The sequence below is a fragment of the Nicotiana tabacum genome, chromosome 7 (genome assembly GCF_000715075.1).
Source record: "Nicotiana tabacum cultivar K326 chromosome 7, ASM71507v2, whole genome shotgun sequence".
In the NCBI taxonomy this organism is placed as follows: Eukaryota; Viridiplantae; Streptophyta; class Magnoliopsida; order Solanales; family Solanaceae; genus Nicotiana; species Nicotiana tabacum.
The window spans coordinates 39,228,626-39,244,257 of record NC_134086.1 but is presented as its reverse complement, the minus strand read 5'-3'; the positions used below and the strand labels follow the sequence as shown (position 1 = coordinate 39,244,257).

Below are 15,632 nucleotides of genomic sequence, written 5' to 3'. Positions count from 1 at the left end.
ACATACTTAATTGAATGCATACACTATACACTATACACTATACACTATATACTAATAAGGCTAGATTAGTATAAAAGTGTATATGTTTTGATGTTTTATTCATTTGTCACTTTGATTTAGACCTTTTGGCATGTGTTCTATCTACCAAACATGTGCTTGTATTTTGACTCAAAAGCTTGAGTCTTTGATTCTAAAACCTTTCCTTTTCAATAATTCTCAACACCCTTTTATTTTAACAATGATTAGATGTGTCTATGAATCCTTGCACATGAGAAGCTAGTGACATGATACTTAGCAACTCATTATTTATGGATTTTTGGGGCTTTTGGCCAGCTAAAAAGGTAACATTTAAACTAGTGAGACTCCTACATGGAGACATCTTGGGGGAAAAAGGGTTCCACAATATATATATACATAATTCAAATATCTATAGATTGTGATTTTACACAAAAGTTTCTACTACAAAAGCCATGCATTAAAGTTAGGGTTCACTCCACCTATCTACATCAAGATCCTAAAATTGCTCTTTGCACACATGCAGCAAGCTGAAGTTATTTGGATTTTCTTTTCTATTTTGCTAACCACAAGATAAAATAAAAAATTATATTTGTACCCTCATATAAACTTTGTTTTAATTTACACATTGAAAGGCATTGAGGTTACATGTTGACTGAAAATTATAAGGGATAAGCCATATTTGATCTCTAATTTACAAGCTTCTCTAAAATGTCTTTTGTTTAATCCCAACTCTGCATATAAATTAAAACTCTACCAAAATCAGAATTCCAACCATAGATATTTTGCTAACTTAAGATGCTACACTACCACAAGATTATGACCCAATTGAACAGCAGAATTCAATAATAACAAATTATTGGCCATATATTATAACATCATCATACCACCTTTGAGGCTAACATAGCAACAACAAAAATAACAATTTTTCCCATTTATAAAGTTTCCTATTAAGCAATTTGCAATGAACAACAAACATATAGTACATGATTGGATTGGACCACTCCTTGAAAATACTTTCCAATAACAGATCAAAGGAAGTACACACTCATCATTTTGTAAATTACCAACTCTACCTCCTGAAAAACTACACTGCATTTTTATTCAACCAATTATTTCAATTTTACAATACACATAAAGAAGTGGTTTCCTATTTACCCTACTGCCCACTAAAGCTTCAACAAAAGCAAAAATAATTGACACTGGAATCCTTAACAAAAAAACAACATCAACCTCAATAGCAAGAGAAAAAGAGGTAGTTCCAAAAAGGAGATAAGCACATATCACACCTGTTAAATAAACAGAGTTTTAAACAAGAAAAATTTCTGTAGTATCAGTAGCTAATTAGACTTTAAGGCAGTCCTGTGCATTGAGCTCCCGTTATGCTAGGCGTTCGGGAAGAGTCGGACCATAAAGGTCTATTGTACCCGACATTTCTGCAACAGGTTGTTTACACAACACATCAACATTACTAGTTGCGTCAAGACTTCCATTCAGCTAGTTAGACTTAAGTAAAGTAATAAAATAGGAAAAAGAAAGAGCCCCTTTTTAGCCTCTTGCAGTCAACAAAGAAGGAATAGCTGCTAAATTTGGAGTAGCATTCTTATTTGAGGCATCTGTTTTCCCATTTGATGATGATGTCTTACTACTGAAAGCTCTCATTGGACTAGCAAATGCCCATCCCCAACTCTTATTCCTTCCATGTACAAGCTGATGTCCCACAGATGCAGGAGCTATGCTTGATTTCCCATTCACATTTTCCTCAGATGAAACCCAATGAGATGAAGATGAAGAAGAAGATGAAGATGAAGTAATCATAAAACCACTAAATAAACCTCCACATCTCACTCTTTCTTTAATACAATCTTGACCTGATGTTGAACTACCATTGCTTCTATGATTATGAACTGATGAAACTTTAGACTTTCCTTCTCTTTGAGACTCAACTCTTCTTAAAGTACAATCACCAAAACCAGTTGAAATCCTCTCAAAGAAATCACCTGAAAAACTTCTACTTCCACAACCAACAGATCTAGATCTAGATACTTTTCTATCAAATGCAGCCTCATTTGGACTCTCATTTTCCTCCACTACTATAAACTCTTCTTTCTTTTTTTCCCTTGACCTACTCATTGAACCATGCACAGATGCCCCAACTGAAGATGATGAAGCAAAGCTCATATCTTTAATAGTTTTTTCAGTTTTCTTGGAAATGGAAGAAGATGAATGTTTAGAAGAAGAGTAGTAAAGAAATGACCAGAACCTTTTTCTATGTGGAGTATAGTCTTCTTCAGCTTCATCGGCATTATCCAAGAAATGCATATGGTTTCTTGGGGTTGTAGTAGACTTGCTTCTCTTCATAGAAATGCCAACATTTGAAGCTGAAGCTGAAGTAGTAGCAACGATACTGCTATTACTACTACCATCTTTCTTCTTATTTTTCCTCCTATTTTGAGTACTCAACAGAAAAGGCATTCTTGATTTCCTCATTGTGTTATAATGATTAAAGTTGTTACAAACACTTGTTTGGATATTAGTTTGGATATTGTTTGTTTGGAGTACTGGTAAAGTTGAGGAAGTGGTGCCAAAATCAGATCTAAAAGAAGGGGTAGAAGAAGAAGGGAAAATAGCAGAAGGAAAAGAGGAAGAAACAAGTTTACCAAGTTTTTCTTGAAGGCAAAAGGCACAGATCCCACCTGGGGTATTGTTTTTGTAAGGATGATTTGTACATATCATATTTCCATCACCCATATCTTCTTGAATCCCTTCCATTACCATTTCTGAAACTGAAAAAAGATAAAATCTTGAAAAATACACTGTATATCTGCTCTATTATCTACTCATTAACTTATTGATGTTGTTGCAAACAATTTGGAGAGTTGAAAGCCACTACTGGAGCTTAACTTAGCAATGAGGAAAGGATTAAACTAGTGTAGGAAAAGGAAAGATGGAGAGAAACTGGAGAAGAAGTAGTTGCAAAATGGTCAAAGGTGGTGTAAATGAAAATGAAAACCATTCAAAGAAAATATAAGAGAAATTATGGCATTGAAGTAAGGAGAGATGGTAGTCCCCAGGAGCACGTGGAGATCTGACTAACTGATATAATTAAAACTGATAAACAAGACAAGAGGTACCCCTAAGCTGTTATACATGTCTCTGTGTGCAGATATATCACTAAGGGCTACTTGGTAGAAATAATTTTAAAAAGAGTTTATTTTAAGTTTGGTTGATAAAAGTAAGGTATAATTAAAAATTAATTATCCTGAAATTGTAATATTTTTTATGCTTATATAAAAGTGAAATAACTAATTTACCGATAATTAATTCTAGGATAACTTCTTTTCAAACCAAGCGACCCCTAATGGCTATTTACGTTGCAAAACAAGTTACTAATATTCCACTTGATTAGTTATATCGGGATTGTTATCCTACTTTTTTATCGATATAAAATAACGCTACAACCCCGAAATAAATAATTATATCGTGATTTTATCCTAATTGAATGGAGGATAAACTCATCTCAAATTTAATCTCTGAATTAATTATCATTCTCCCTCGTAGGGCTCGTTTGATATGATGAATAAGCAAAAATAAACTTGGAACAAAAGTTTAGTACTGCCTTATTCCTTGTTTGTTATTAATCTTGGAATAAGTAATTATAGGATTAAAAATAATATTAGAATAACTTATATATGCCAGATGGTAGAATAATAATTCCAGGATAAAGTACATGGTATAAGAAATAATATAACATACCAAATATTCAATAATTTGTCCTAGCATATGGTAAAATTGACAATCTTAGAATTAATATAATATACCCAAATAGTCAATAAGAAATGATACATAGATAATTTATCCTAGCATAACTTGGCTTCAAATTAAATTATCCCTAAAGGATTTAATTATAAAGATATATACAGATGGTATTAAAAAAATTATAATATAGTTTAATTTGTGATAATAGGTACTCCTAATTTATTATTTTTATCATACTTTCTTAGTATTAAGTAGTAATTTTTATTTAAAATATATAATTACTATTTATCCTTATTTTTCAAATGATGCAAAAATATCATCGGTATATCAAACTTAAATTGATACTTACATTTAAGTAGAGAGTGGAGAGGTATAGAGTGTATGTTTCAGTACATGGTACTAATTCTTCATTTATTATAGGTACTCAATAGGGGTGGGCATATATTCATAATCGAACCAATAATGATCGATAACTGATTAATCGATACATGATAATCGATATTTTATCGGTTCGTTTATTAAATTTATAAACCGATAATCGATATGTTAAATCGATAATATTCATAATCGAACCGAACCGACCGATGTCCACCCCGAATACTCAAATATTCCAACTAAGTTTAAATGAGACTTGGGTTCTGTCATGGTTAAGTGTGTTAGCTTCAACGTTACTTCTTGCAATCCTAAAAAATTAGCCGTTAATCTTTATTATTTAATTGATATAATATGTGTTGTCGTGGATGCATAAATGAGGTAATTGTTAAAATATTCAGTTTCACCTCAAATTGTGGTTAATTTCACAGTTACGTTATCTTATCCAAATATGAAATACTCCCTCAGTGAAATTGAATTATTTTACTTTTATTATGTCATTAAGCTTTATTGAATATTTATATTATTTATATGTTATCTTCATTTTCAGTAATAATTATTACTAACGGTAAAAGAAAATCAATTTTATCTTGAACTTCTTTGAGACAACTATTTTAGTAACCACAACTGATAATACGAGATGGGGGAGTAGTTATTGGGTTTAAGCTTCTTAGAGCTTAAAGGAGGGTGAATGAGAAATTGAGGGAAAAATAAAATTTTGATTTTCCCTCTTTGACAAAGGGACATTGTCCCATATTGGAGAACGAAAAGACTTCTGATGGGTATATACAATTGCACTTCTTCTAGCTCTTAAAGAGTTGAGAAGAAGGCAAGCATCACGTCATCGTCATCGCGCGCTCAGCTTCGACTTCGGTCAAATGATTGATTGATTAATTTTTTGGACCAAATTTATTTGTTAATATTTAACGTAATATTATTTGTAACGAAAAATTAATTTTCCTCACCATTTTGAATTTCCGTTTTATTTTACGTGAACAGTCATGGCAGACCTTCTTACGAGTTGCACCTCTTCATTTAAACCCAACATGTTGGCTATAAATAGTAGACCATTCTCTCATATTTTCCTTATGAAAATTCTGATTTCTCCTTCTTCTTTCTGCATTGTTTTAATAGAAAGAAAGTAGTAAGTGTGATTTACTACTATTTTTTGCAGTTCGTTGTCACTGGGGTTTGAAGTACTGATATACCAGTAAGGGTAATTCGTTCTATCCTGGGAGAAAATAATCCACAATCTCGGGCACTAGGAGGGGATTAAGTTCCTTAAGAAAATATTGTGAATTCAGTGGGTTCGAAATAATTCTGTTCTTCTGCATTTCTGCTTTTATAGCATTTTTTTTATTTTAAATATATTTTCGAATACAAATTACTAACAGTAGTTTACAGTGATAATTATGGAAAACTAACTTATTCCACTTTAGGAATAATATATATATATATATATATATATATATATATATATATATGTCAAATTTTAATTTCATCATAAAGAAGTTGGGTGACGCTGTTTTGAGAAAGAAAAGAAAATACTGATAAAGAAAATGGAAAGACAAAAATAGACTGAGAAAATAAAATAATGTAGTCTAATTTAGTTGTGCCTCTTTTTGGATTTGATTATAAGGTACAATTCTAACTTCACCGCACAAATGTAAGTCCTCATACTACAATCAGAGAAGTAAATATTCTAAAATCAAATTCCAAAAAAGAATTCCAAAAAAATTTTAACTAGAGGTCAAGGGCAATAATTATTGGAATTACGTACAGCGAGGGGCGTTTACATTATTTGAAGAAACAAGAAACTATAGATTTCTTGTTTTTTAGAAACTAATAATAGGTGAGCGCATAATTAATCCATTTATTTGTGTGCACACATCGATTACAATTTTGTGTCCAGACCTACATATATGTGGAACAACGACAACCTTTAACAGAAAAAGAAGAAAAAAAAGATAATTAAAGAGAGAGCATCTAAGACCTGCCAAATTGTTTGTCCAAATTCCCAAGAAATACTGATACAGCTATAGGACTAGGCAATAAGTCAATAAGGCAATAAGTGTTATGGCATGGCCAAGCAGCCTATTTTGAGAAGTGTTTTTTTTAAAAGTGCTTTTTTCAAAAGTATTTTTGGTGAAAATCAGTTTGTGTTTGACTAAATAGTTTGAAAAACACTTCTGAGCAGCAATTAGTTTTGGCCAAGCTTTAAAAAACTGCTTCTAAGTGTATTTTTCTCAAAAGTGTTTCTCAAAAAAGTGCTTTTGGAGAGAAGCTATTTTTTTCTGTTTCTCCAAAACTGTTTGTGCTTCTCCTCAAAAACACTTTTTTTCTACCAAAAGCTTGGCCAAACACCTCATTTTCTGGCCAAAAGTGCTTTTGGCAAAAAAAAATAATATTTTTGGCCAAAAAGAAGCTTGACAGATTAGAATAGAATTAGTATTATACTCTTACACCAGTATTTATTTATATTGTATTAGAGAGTTATACAAATATGCTTATATTCTTGTACAGAGGACAACTTATAAATATAAAACCCTTACCCTGTTTAGGGTAAGCACAGTATTTGTACCAATTCTATCATGGTATCAGATACAAGAGGCGGTCCTGAGTATTAATTCGGTCATCATCCGGTGTTTCTCTCTCTGGCGACTTCGTCTTCCCATTACTCCGCTGCTGTTCTTTTATGTTTTCTGCTGCTACGGGCACTTCGTCGGTTTCGGTTCTTAATAATTCCTTCTAATTCTTTATCATATTTGCTTATTCACGTTGACTTTGAAGTGGGTTTTCCTCTATCTACATTTAATCTTTTTGTCACCATTGATAGTGAACAAACTCTAGTGATTATATCAATTCAGTTTAGGTATTACCATTATTTAATTGTTATTGATTGGGTGTTATCAGTTGGGTAATCTATTTATTGCAATTATATCCAATTTGCTTTGGTGCTTCTATTTTTGGTGCAACATGATTCTTCTTGGATTAGCATTTTTCTGCTTTTACATGATGGCATCTGCAATCCCTTTCTCTGTTAATATAAAGGATTTGGTCCCAAAATATTACACCAAACTAATTATTTGAAATGGACTCACTTATTTCAACCGGTGTTGGAGATGTATGATCTCTTTGGCCATATTGATGGTTCTAATATGACACCTTCACAATTTCTACCTGTTACTGAGGGTTCATTATCTGTTAAGCAAATCAATCATGAATATGCATAAGTGGCATAAGGTTGATCGTCTTATTATTACTTGGATTCATGCTACTATACATTCTGATATCATTTCTTTATTCTGTGATTCCTCTACTGTTGTTGATGCTTTGTCTAGGTTTAAAATACATTTTCTTCATCAATCTACTGCCTGTGAGATGCAGTGTAAACATAGTTTTCAGACATTGATGACATTCACAACACACCTCGATAAGAGATATGATACGGTCGTATGCAATATAATTTACCCAACTATGAGTTGGGGTCTAATCCATAAGGAGTTATAAGGGGTGTTAGGAGTATACACTTAAAGAAAGCGAATGAATTATCTAAAATTTGCACTTCCACAAAAAGTTTTGATTTCTACTTTTATTATTACTCTAACAATTGTAAGCTAAGGAAAAGAAACTAGAAATGAACGATTATTTTTTATGTTTATCCAAATAGTTAAAAAGCCTAGGGATGTAACCATAACCTAGGTATTTACCTAATGGGCTAAAGACGTTAATACTCATTTTGTTGATTGGGGTGTATTATAGCTTTCAACTCTATGTTATCCACTCAATACCTCTTGGTCAAAGAGTGATTTTGTGTAATTTGGATTTCTCAAGTCCAAATGGGTATCAAACAAAATAGTTGATATAAGCTCAAGTAGAGTTCTTACTATCTCTAGTTTGAACCCTTTAATTAGGCTAATCAAACTCCAAATTAACCCAATTACTTGTTAGCCAAGTTATCCTAGACTAGGTCCTTCTTTCTCAAGTAGAGACTAAGTCAAAAAGGCATGAATCAATGTTTGCAACAATTAATTCTAAAATTGAAGCATGAACTAAGCTAAATAATCAACACTCAATCATAAACAAGCATTAAATTAAATACACATAAGGTTTATACACTAGGGTTGGATCATAATCCTAGTAAAAATCTAGCTACTCATAGTGGGAATTGAAGAAAATAAAAAAAAAATCTAATTAAACTCATAATAAAAAATTAAAATAATAAAATATAATGTTAAACACTAAAATAGTCAAAAACTTCCTAAATGGAAAAATGTAATGGCTACAGCAGCTCAAACTTCTAAAACTTGACCTAAAAATATGATACTCATCTATTTATAGTGGCCCAAAATTCGCTGATAAAAATGCCCCTCGGGACGTTCTGCAGCCGCATAGTTCCATGTGCGGTCTGCAGATTTCTTTAGTTGGCAGGCACTAGGATTCTGCAGCTGCACATTTCTGGATTGCGGCTGCAAAGTATCTTCTGTGGTTGCATAGTTCTTGTGCGGTCCGCACTTTAGCAAGGTGTCAGGACTTGGTCTTTTACACATTCTCTGAACTTGAAATCTTTTGTCAGTGAAAATCCTGTTCTGCGGCCACACAATCATGTGCAATCCGCGCATTGGCCAAAGTTCTGTTGGGTGTTTTTACTTGGTTTGCAGCCGCAGATAGGATTTTGTGATGCATACTTTCTTCTACGGACCGCACTTCTTTGATTCTGCGCCCTTTATTGCCTTGTGATTCAGAACATTCCTTTTTGAGTTGAATTTCATCATGGGAAACCAAACTTCCATCATTCCTGCAATTTGCATATTATCGTTAGTTTTGGGAACATAATTCAATACTATTGGACTAAAATAAAAGCAAAAAGGTGCTAATAAGTAGTCAAAACTCTCACTTATTAACTCCCCCAAGCTTAAATCTTTGCATGTCCTCAAGTAAATAAATTAGTTCCTACCTCCTAGAGTGAAGGGTCATTTCAGCGAGTCAAAGTTGATCCATTCACACGTCAGTTGGGACCAACAATTACCCACACTACTCATGCATTATCAACAAGATGACAAGTAAAATATTCATGCACATATAGTTCTAATGTGATATTTGATCTTCAAGAATTGACTTTACTCATCAAAGACTCTTGTTCTATCATGTAGGTCATGGTGGACTCCAAACTCTTCCTCCTCTACTTTTAATTTGCCAAGCTTACTTAAGAAATTTCCATTCAATCTTAGAATTCACGAAAGGTTCACTCATCTCTCACAAGAGAATGTCACAAGTACGGCTTCAAGTACCATAGGCTTGCCCCTCATGTAGATCGCAACTAATATAAGCTCACTCGGTTTGAAATCAAGTCGGATTTCTTTTGGGATGTAACGAAAACTTTTGGATTAGGGTAGGATACCATATGGACAAGTGGTTACACCTTTATTTAAGCACTCCACACTTTATTTTTTTGGCTCACAATTGCTAATTCTCATAGGCACTTTCTTTTCATTGCGGACTAGAGAGACTTAACATCGCTCTTTCTTGTTAATTTCATTTTTTTTCTCCCTTTTTGATATTTCTCAATGCTTGGGAGCACTACCTCTTTTTGAATCCATCAACCCTTCTATTTATCCACTTTTTGCATTTTTCTTTTTGTTCTTTTCTTATTTTGCCTTCTTTTTTCATAGAGATCATTTCTTTTCTCTTTTTGTGCTTTGATACATTTTTTTTCAAATTTCTCATCTCTCCCACAAACTTATGTTTTAAGCCACTTGTTTCACAAGAGTGTTAAGAAAAGTCCGGGTGCTAAGAGAGGGTCACAACAAAATGGGTAAAGGATTGTAACATGGTTATCAAATGAGAAATGCTAGAGGCTCAAAGGGTTTGACTAGGGATAACGATATTGGTTGGCAATAGAATGCTCAAACGGGCCAGAAAAGTCTACAATCACTTCTCAAACCAAGCAAAACTTAGGATTTTGCCTTGAAACACATTCGGGGCAAGTTCTAGACCCTTCGTGCAGATACTTGGACTAGCAATAATTTATCTCATCCCTCACACAACTAGATTATAAAAGAGGATAGATTCGAGGGCCCACAATGACCACATTCAAGTTTAAAGATCACTATGATCCAATTAAACCACTCGATGGTTGCCAAAGTAAACTCAAGAGTCACAAAGTCACTAACTGGAGCTATTTATTTAATAATCTTGTCTCTAACCATAAACACGTAATTAAATGTGTTGGTGCCAAGTGAAGCATGGTTGACTCTTCGAGCATGACTTAATTAGTTCTTTTTTATTCATTACTACTACTATTATTACCTAAACACAAAAACGGACTCATTCCCTTAAGAAAGTTGCCACGCCATCCATCGTTGGGACGAGTCACCCGGTTCACACAATAACTACCTTTGGAAAGAGCCGTGGCGTTAAGAAAACCAAAGGCTTTTTATCTACTAAATCATAAAAAGAAACTAATTAACAAAACATGAACTAGTATAGAAAATATAAAGAAACTAATAAGCAAAAACAAAGATAAAGAAGCTAATGAGCAAAAATAATTAAAGATAGAACGAATATACATAATAAGAGAGAGAAAAAATAGATAAATACAAATAAGAAGAAAAGGTATCATCAAATTATTACAGACTAAATGTATCAAAGTATACCAATGTGTCAAATAAACTCCACCCCCTCCCCCTCCTGAATAAAAATTAGCAGTGTCCCCAATGCTTAGCAAAATAAGAGTAAATGAGGAGTGGGTGAAGAAATCTCCCTATGAATCCTTGGACATCTCAGTGTCCCCAGCAATGTCATCGCCCTCAGGATCGGCCAACTGAATCTCATCATCCTCAAGTCTTGGCGTATCTGGGTTGGCGAACATCTTATGCACTACCTCAGCAGTGTCAGCAGCTAGGTCTGGCTCATCAAACTGGCCAGCTGGTGCTACCGGTGCAGATGGTGGTGAAGGATCTGGGGCAGACAGGTGCGGGTCAAGTAACATATCGAAAGGAAGGTCTTCGGCTGTAGCAATTTTGTTTACCTCCCTCCGGAGCTTATCCACTAATTTCTTGCTGGCATGGGACTTCCTCATCTTCTTTACTTCTTTTCCCAGCTCTTTAATAACTGACCCATGCTGTACTAAGGAGTCCATGATAGTCTTCTAGTTCTCCAGAATCCTCTTCAATGTCTCATTAATGGTAGAAGAAGCCTGAGGTACCTGAGAAGTGGACTTCACTACAACGGTACTGGACAAGTTAGACAACTTTGCAGTAGCTGTCTACATCTAGTTGTTGAGACTCGCCAATGTCTGGGAGACCGTAGCGCATATAGTGGGGCAGTAGGCATGGGCACTAGCCTTAGAGATGTGGTGGGAGCTGTGACAGGAGTTGTAGTAGGGGCTATGGATTATGGCGGAGACATAGTTGTGACACTGGAGGAAGGCTCAGCCGAAGTGGATGGAACATCAAGTATCTTAGAAACTACCAATGCTGGCTCATCAAACTGGCCTATGGTAGTAAGAGGCTGAACTTTCTTTTTTGGGTTGCTCGCATCCATCAGTGAGTACCAATCAAAAGGCTTTTTCGGCTTCACCTTTGTGTCAAAATCCCTTAGCTCTACCTTTGCATTGGTAAGATATTTTCCGATCTATTGAGATAAGGCTAGGATGAGCTATCTTGCCGTGCTATCACTGAGATATTGGCCGACATCATAACACCCACATTGATTGGGTAACTGGCTATGATGGAAGCCCCAAGCACTGCCCGAGGGATGGGAAGGTGAGTCTCGTTCTGGCTTGGATCCAACCTGCTGCAAACAAATGTTTTCCACCTCTTTGCCTCAAAACTCAAAGTGTTCCACTGAATGAGAACCCTAGCGGCAATCCATGGTGGTGGTGGCCCTGGTGGTGCTAGAATCTCAAGTAACCAAGGTCGGACTTCGTCCCCCAGTGCGCACTTCTCCAAATTCTCCTTCCGCTCAACATCCTCAAAGCCCAAATATGCATTTAGTGTATACTGATCAAACCATACCTTGAGGTTGCGCACTTTGGTCACCTTTGTCTCTTTCTTTACATGAGCCACATTGGTGTAGAATTTACGGATGAGGTATTCCTTGGCATCCATTACACTCTGGGTGAACCACACTTTGGTCACCTTTGTCTCTTTCTCTATATGAGCCACATTGGTGTAGAATTTACGGACGAGGTATTCTTTGGCATCCACTACACTCTGGGTGAACCACATCCACCCATTTCATTCCCGGAACTGTCTCAATATAGCTGGGTTGTACCTCTCCAAATCCTTCAACAGAAACTGTCGCTCAAGAGTTAGCGACCTCACTGGCCACTATATATGAAAGCTGGTGAAGGCAGCCAAGATCACAAAGCTATCCTCCCAAACCTCTTTCTTCCCTAATCTTTCAAGGCCGGTAGTTGTAGCATCTCCCTCTCTGCCATTATCAGGGATATCATGAACTGTTGCAAAAACTTGTGCCTCAGGAACCGGTGTAGCAGATGGATCTGAAGCTTGACTAGCACTCTCTAATCCCTCAAAAGTGTTGTAAGATGAAGACGACACGTTCCTAAGCTATTACCTCTCCTGGGCCTCGACTGTGCAGTCGGCTACTCCTGAATAGGGCCTGAGTTTCCATTTGACACTTCCCTAGATGGGACATATGAGCTAGACTCGGAGAGGTATGCACCTCTCCCTCTACTGCCTTGATAGGTTTTCAATGTCTTTGACTTATGTTTTGATGATCTAACAAACTTTGTCAAGAACCAGATAGGGAACCTGACACACTTGGGCTACACTGCAAGTTAATGGATTCCATCTCAATGTGAACTGCCATAGCTTTGGGGGATACAGAACCAAACAAGGACCCGATACCCTTGTTGTTCCCTCACAACAGTACGAAGTCAATGGGATACAGCTGGAAGCGACGTGGCTGCCTATACTGTTTTTACCTGCACTGCTCTATTTCCAGTGCCCACTTATTCCTTGACCAACTAAAGTACTTGCATCATTTCAGGTGATGTCATCAAGGTGTATCAACAATGAGTTTATATCAAAACATCACTTGAACACTTCTGTTTCTCATTCATGCCTTTTGCACAACAGAGAAATTAATTCTCACGAGCTTGAAGAACAAAGTTAAATGCTACTATGGACCAGTTCCTAAAGTTAGTATTTTGTTATCCTTTGTCACGACCCGGATTTCCCACCCTCGGGAGTCTTGATGGCGCCTACTAATGAGAGCTAGGCAAGCCAATCCTTAACTGCTTACTTCATTAACAATTACTTCTTTTAACAATTATCAGCGATAGCATGAAAGTAATGGAATTAAATAAATAAGCGGAAGACATAAGTTTAAAGAAAACTGAACAATAATGCGAGAATCAACATATGCCTCTACCTAAGAACTGGTATCACATTACTCACGAACTTCTAAGAGTGCTAAATACAACCATTTGAAAGAAAATATAAATTGTTTGTCTCGAATATATGAGATAACAGACGGAAATGAAAGATAGAGGAGACGCCGGGCTTGCGAACGCCTGCAAGGCTACCTCAGTGTCTCACTGGACTGAAGGTTGGCTCCCGCGCTACTGCTGATGTGCAAAATCTGGATCTGTGCAAAAGAGCACAGAGTGTAGTATCAGCACAACCGACCCCATGTGCTGGTAAGTATCTGGCCTAACCCCGGCGAGGTAGTGACGAGGCTAGGACTAGACTCCAGATAAACCTGTACAGTTATAAAATATATGGCGGAAAAGTAAACAAGTAATAAGCAGTTAAAGCTGGGGGAGGGGAACATGCTTCGGGGATAGCAGTTAAAAGAGAATAACAGGGAATAATAAGGAAGCTAGCACTATAACCTCTATTACAAATGAAGAAAATAAAGACAACTTTCACTTTCAGTTTCCTCTTGTTGCAGGCGTGCAACCCGATCCTATTTCTCCTATCTCGTGGTAGGCGTACCACCCGCTCCCATTTCATTATATCCTGTGGTAGGCGTACCACCCGCTCCTATTTCATAATATCTTGTGGTAGGCATACCACCCACTCCCATTTCATCAATCTTGTGGTAGGCGTACCACCCGCTCCAAATTCATAATATCTTGTGGTAGGCGTACCACCTACTCCAATTTCATAATATCTTGTGGTAGGCTTACCACCCGCTCCTATTTCATAATATCTTGTGGTAGGCGTATTACCCGCTCCCATTTCATAATATCTTGTGGTAGGCGTACCACCCGCTCCTATTTCATAATATCTTGTGGTAGGCGTACCACCCGCTTCCATTTTATCAATCTTGTGGTAGGCGTACCACCCTCTCCCAATTCATAATATCTTGTGGTAGGCATACCACCCGCTCCCATTTCATAATATCTTGTGGTGGGCGTACCACCCGCTCCAATTTCATAATATCTTGTGGTAGGCGTTCCACCCGCTCCCATTTCATAATATCTTGTAGTAGGCGTACCACCCGCTCCCATTTCATAATATCTTGTGGTAGGCGTACCACTCACTCCCATTTCATTACACAATTACAAGAAATCCCGACAAGGGAACATAAGAAATATAATAACTTCCCGGCAAGGGAACAAAGATATCGAAATAGTCATCCTGGCAAGGGAGAATCAGCTATAACCAATCTCACTTTGCTAGTACGCAGTTCAATTAATGAAAATACTTAATCATAGAGGATCATTAATTAAAGTATACAAGGTGTCATTCAAAAACACAACAACTTCCAAGTTAAGACCCACGGTCATACCTGACACCAACGTATAGTTACTCGTCACCTTGCCTATACGTCGTACTCAACAAGAAGCAAGTAGAAAATATGACTCAACTCCTAATCCCTCAAGCTAGGGTTAAACCAAACACTTACCTCGATGCCTTGAACGCCACTCAAGTCTCAATTATAGCTTTACCTCTTGATTCCACCTCCAATCCGCTCGAATCAATCGTTTCGGAGAAGAAAAGTTGTTTGGATAATCGCCCATTATGTTTTGGGATTTTGAAAAGTGTAAAATAACTGAAATTCACGTGTATTTATACCCCTCTGAAGCTCCCACCGCGGACCGCACAAGAAGGACCGCGGCCGTACAGGCTTCCTGAAGGCCTGCGGATCTATGCCCCGCGCGGACCAGGCAAGGCCGACCGCGGCCGCGCAGCACCCACCGCGGACCGCGCAAAGGCGACCGCGGCCGCACTGGCCCTCCGTGGCCGCACACGTTTCCTCGCGGGCCGCACCAAAGGATTCAGATGCCTGCAATATTTTCCTGAACCTGCAACATCTAATCTTTTTAAGCCTAAGGCATCCCGGAACCTACTAGAAACTCACCGAACCCTCGAAACTCTAAACCAAGCATGCACACTACCTCAAAAACACCCTACGAACATATTCATGTGATCACATCACCAATATAACATCATGAGCATCGAATTGAGCCTCAAGATCCATGAAATTTCTCAGATTTCCTTTTAAACATT

The 15,632-nt window shown here is 36.7% G+C and overlaps 1 protein-coding gene across 1 annotated transcript; it reads right to left on the bottom strand.

The window, feature by feature from the left end:
* Window positions 1–1,092: 1,092 nt before the first annotated feature.
* LOC107800681 (uncharacterized) lies at window positions 1,093–3,126 on the bottom strand. The gene has a single exon (XM_016623907.2). It carries the CDS (start codon window positions 2,791–2,793, stop codon window positions 1,564–1,566), a length of 1,230 nt encoding a protein of 409 aa, XP_016479393.1. The 5' UTR covers window positions 2,794–3,126; the 3' UTR covers window positions 1,093–1,563.
* Between the last annotated feature and the right edge of the window lie 12,506 nt (window positions 3,127–15,632).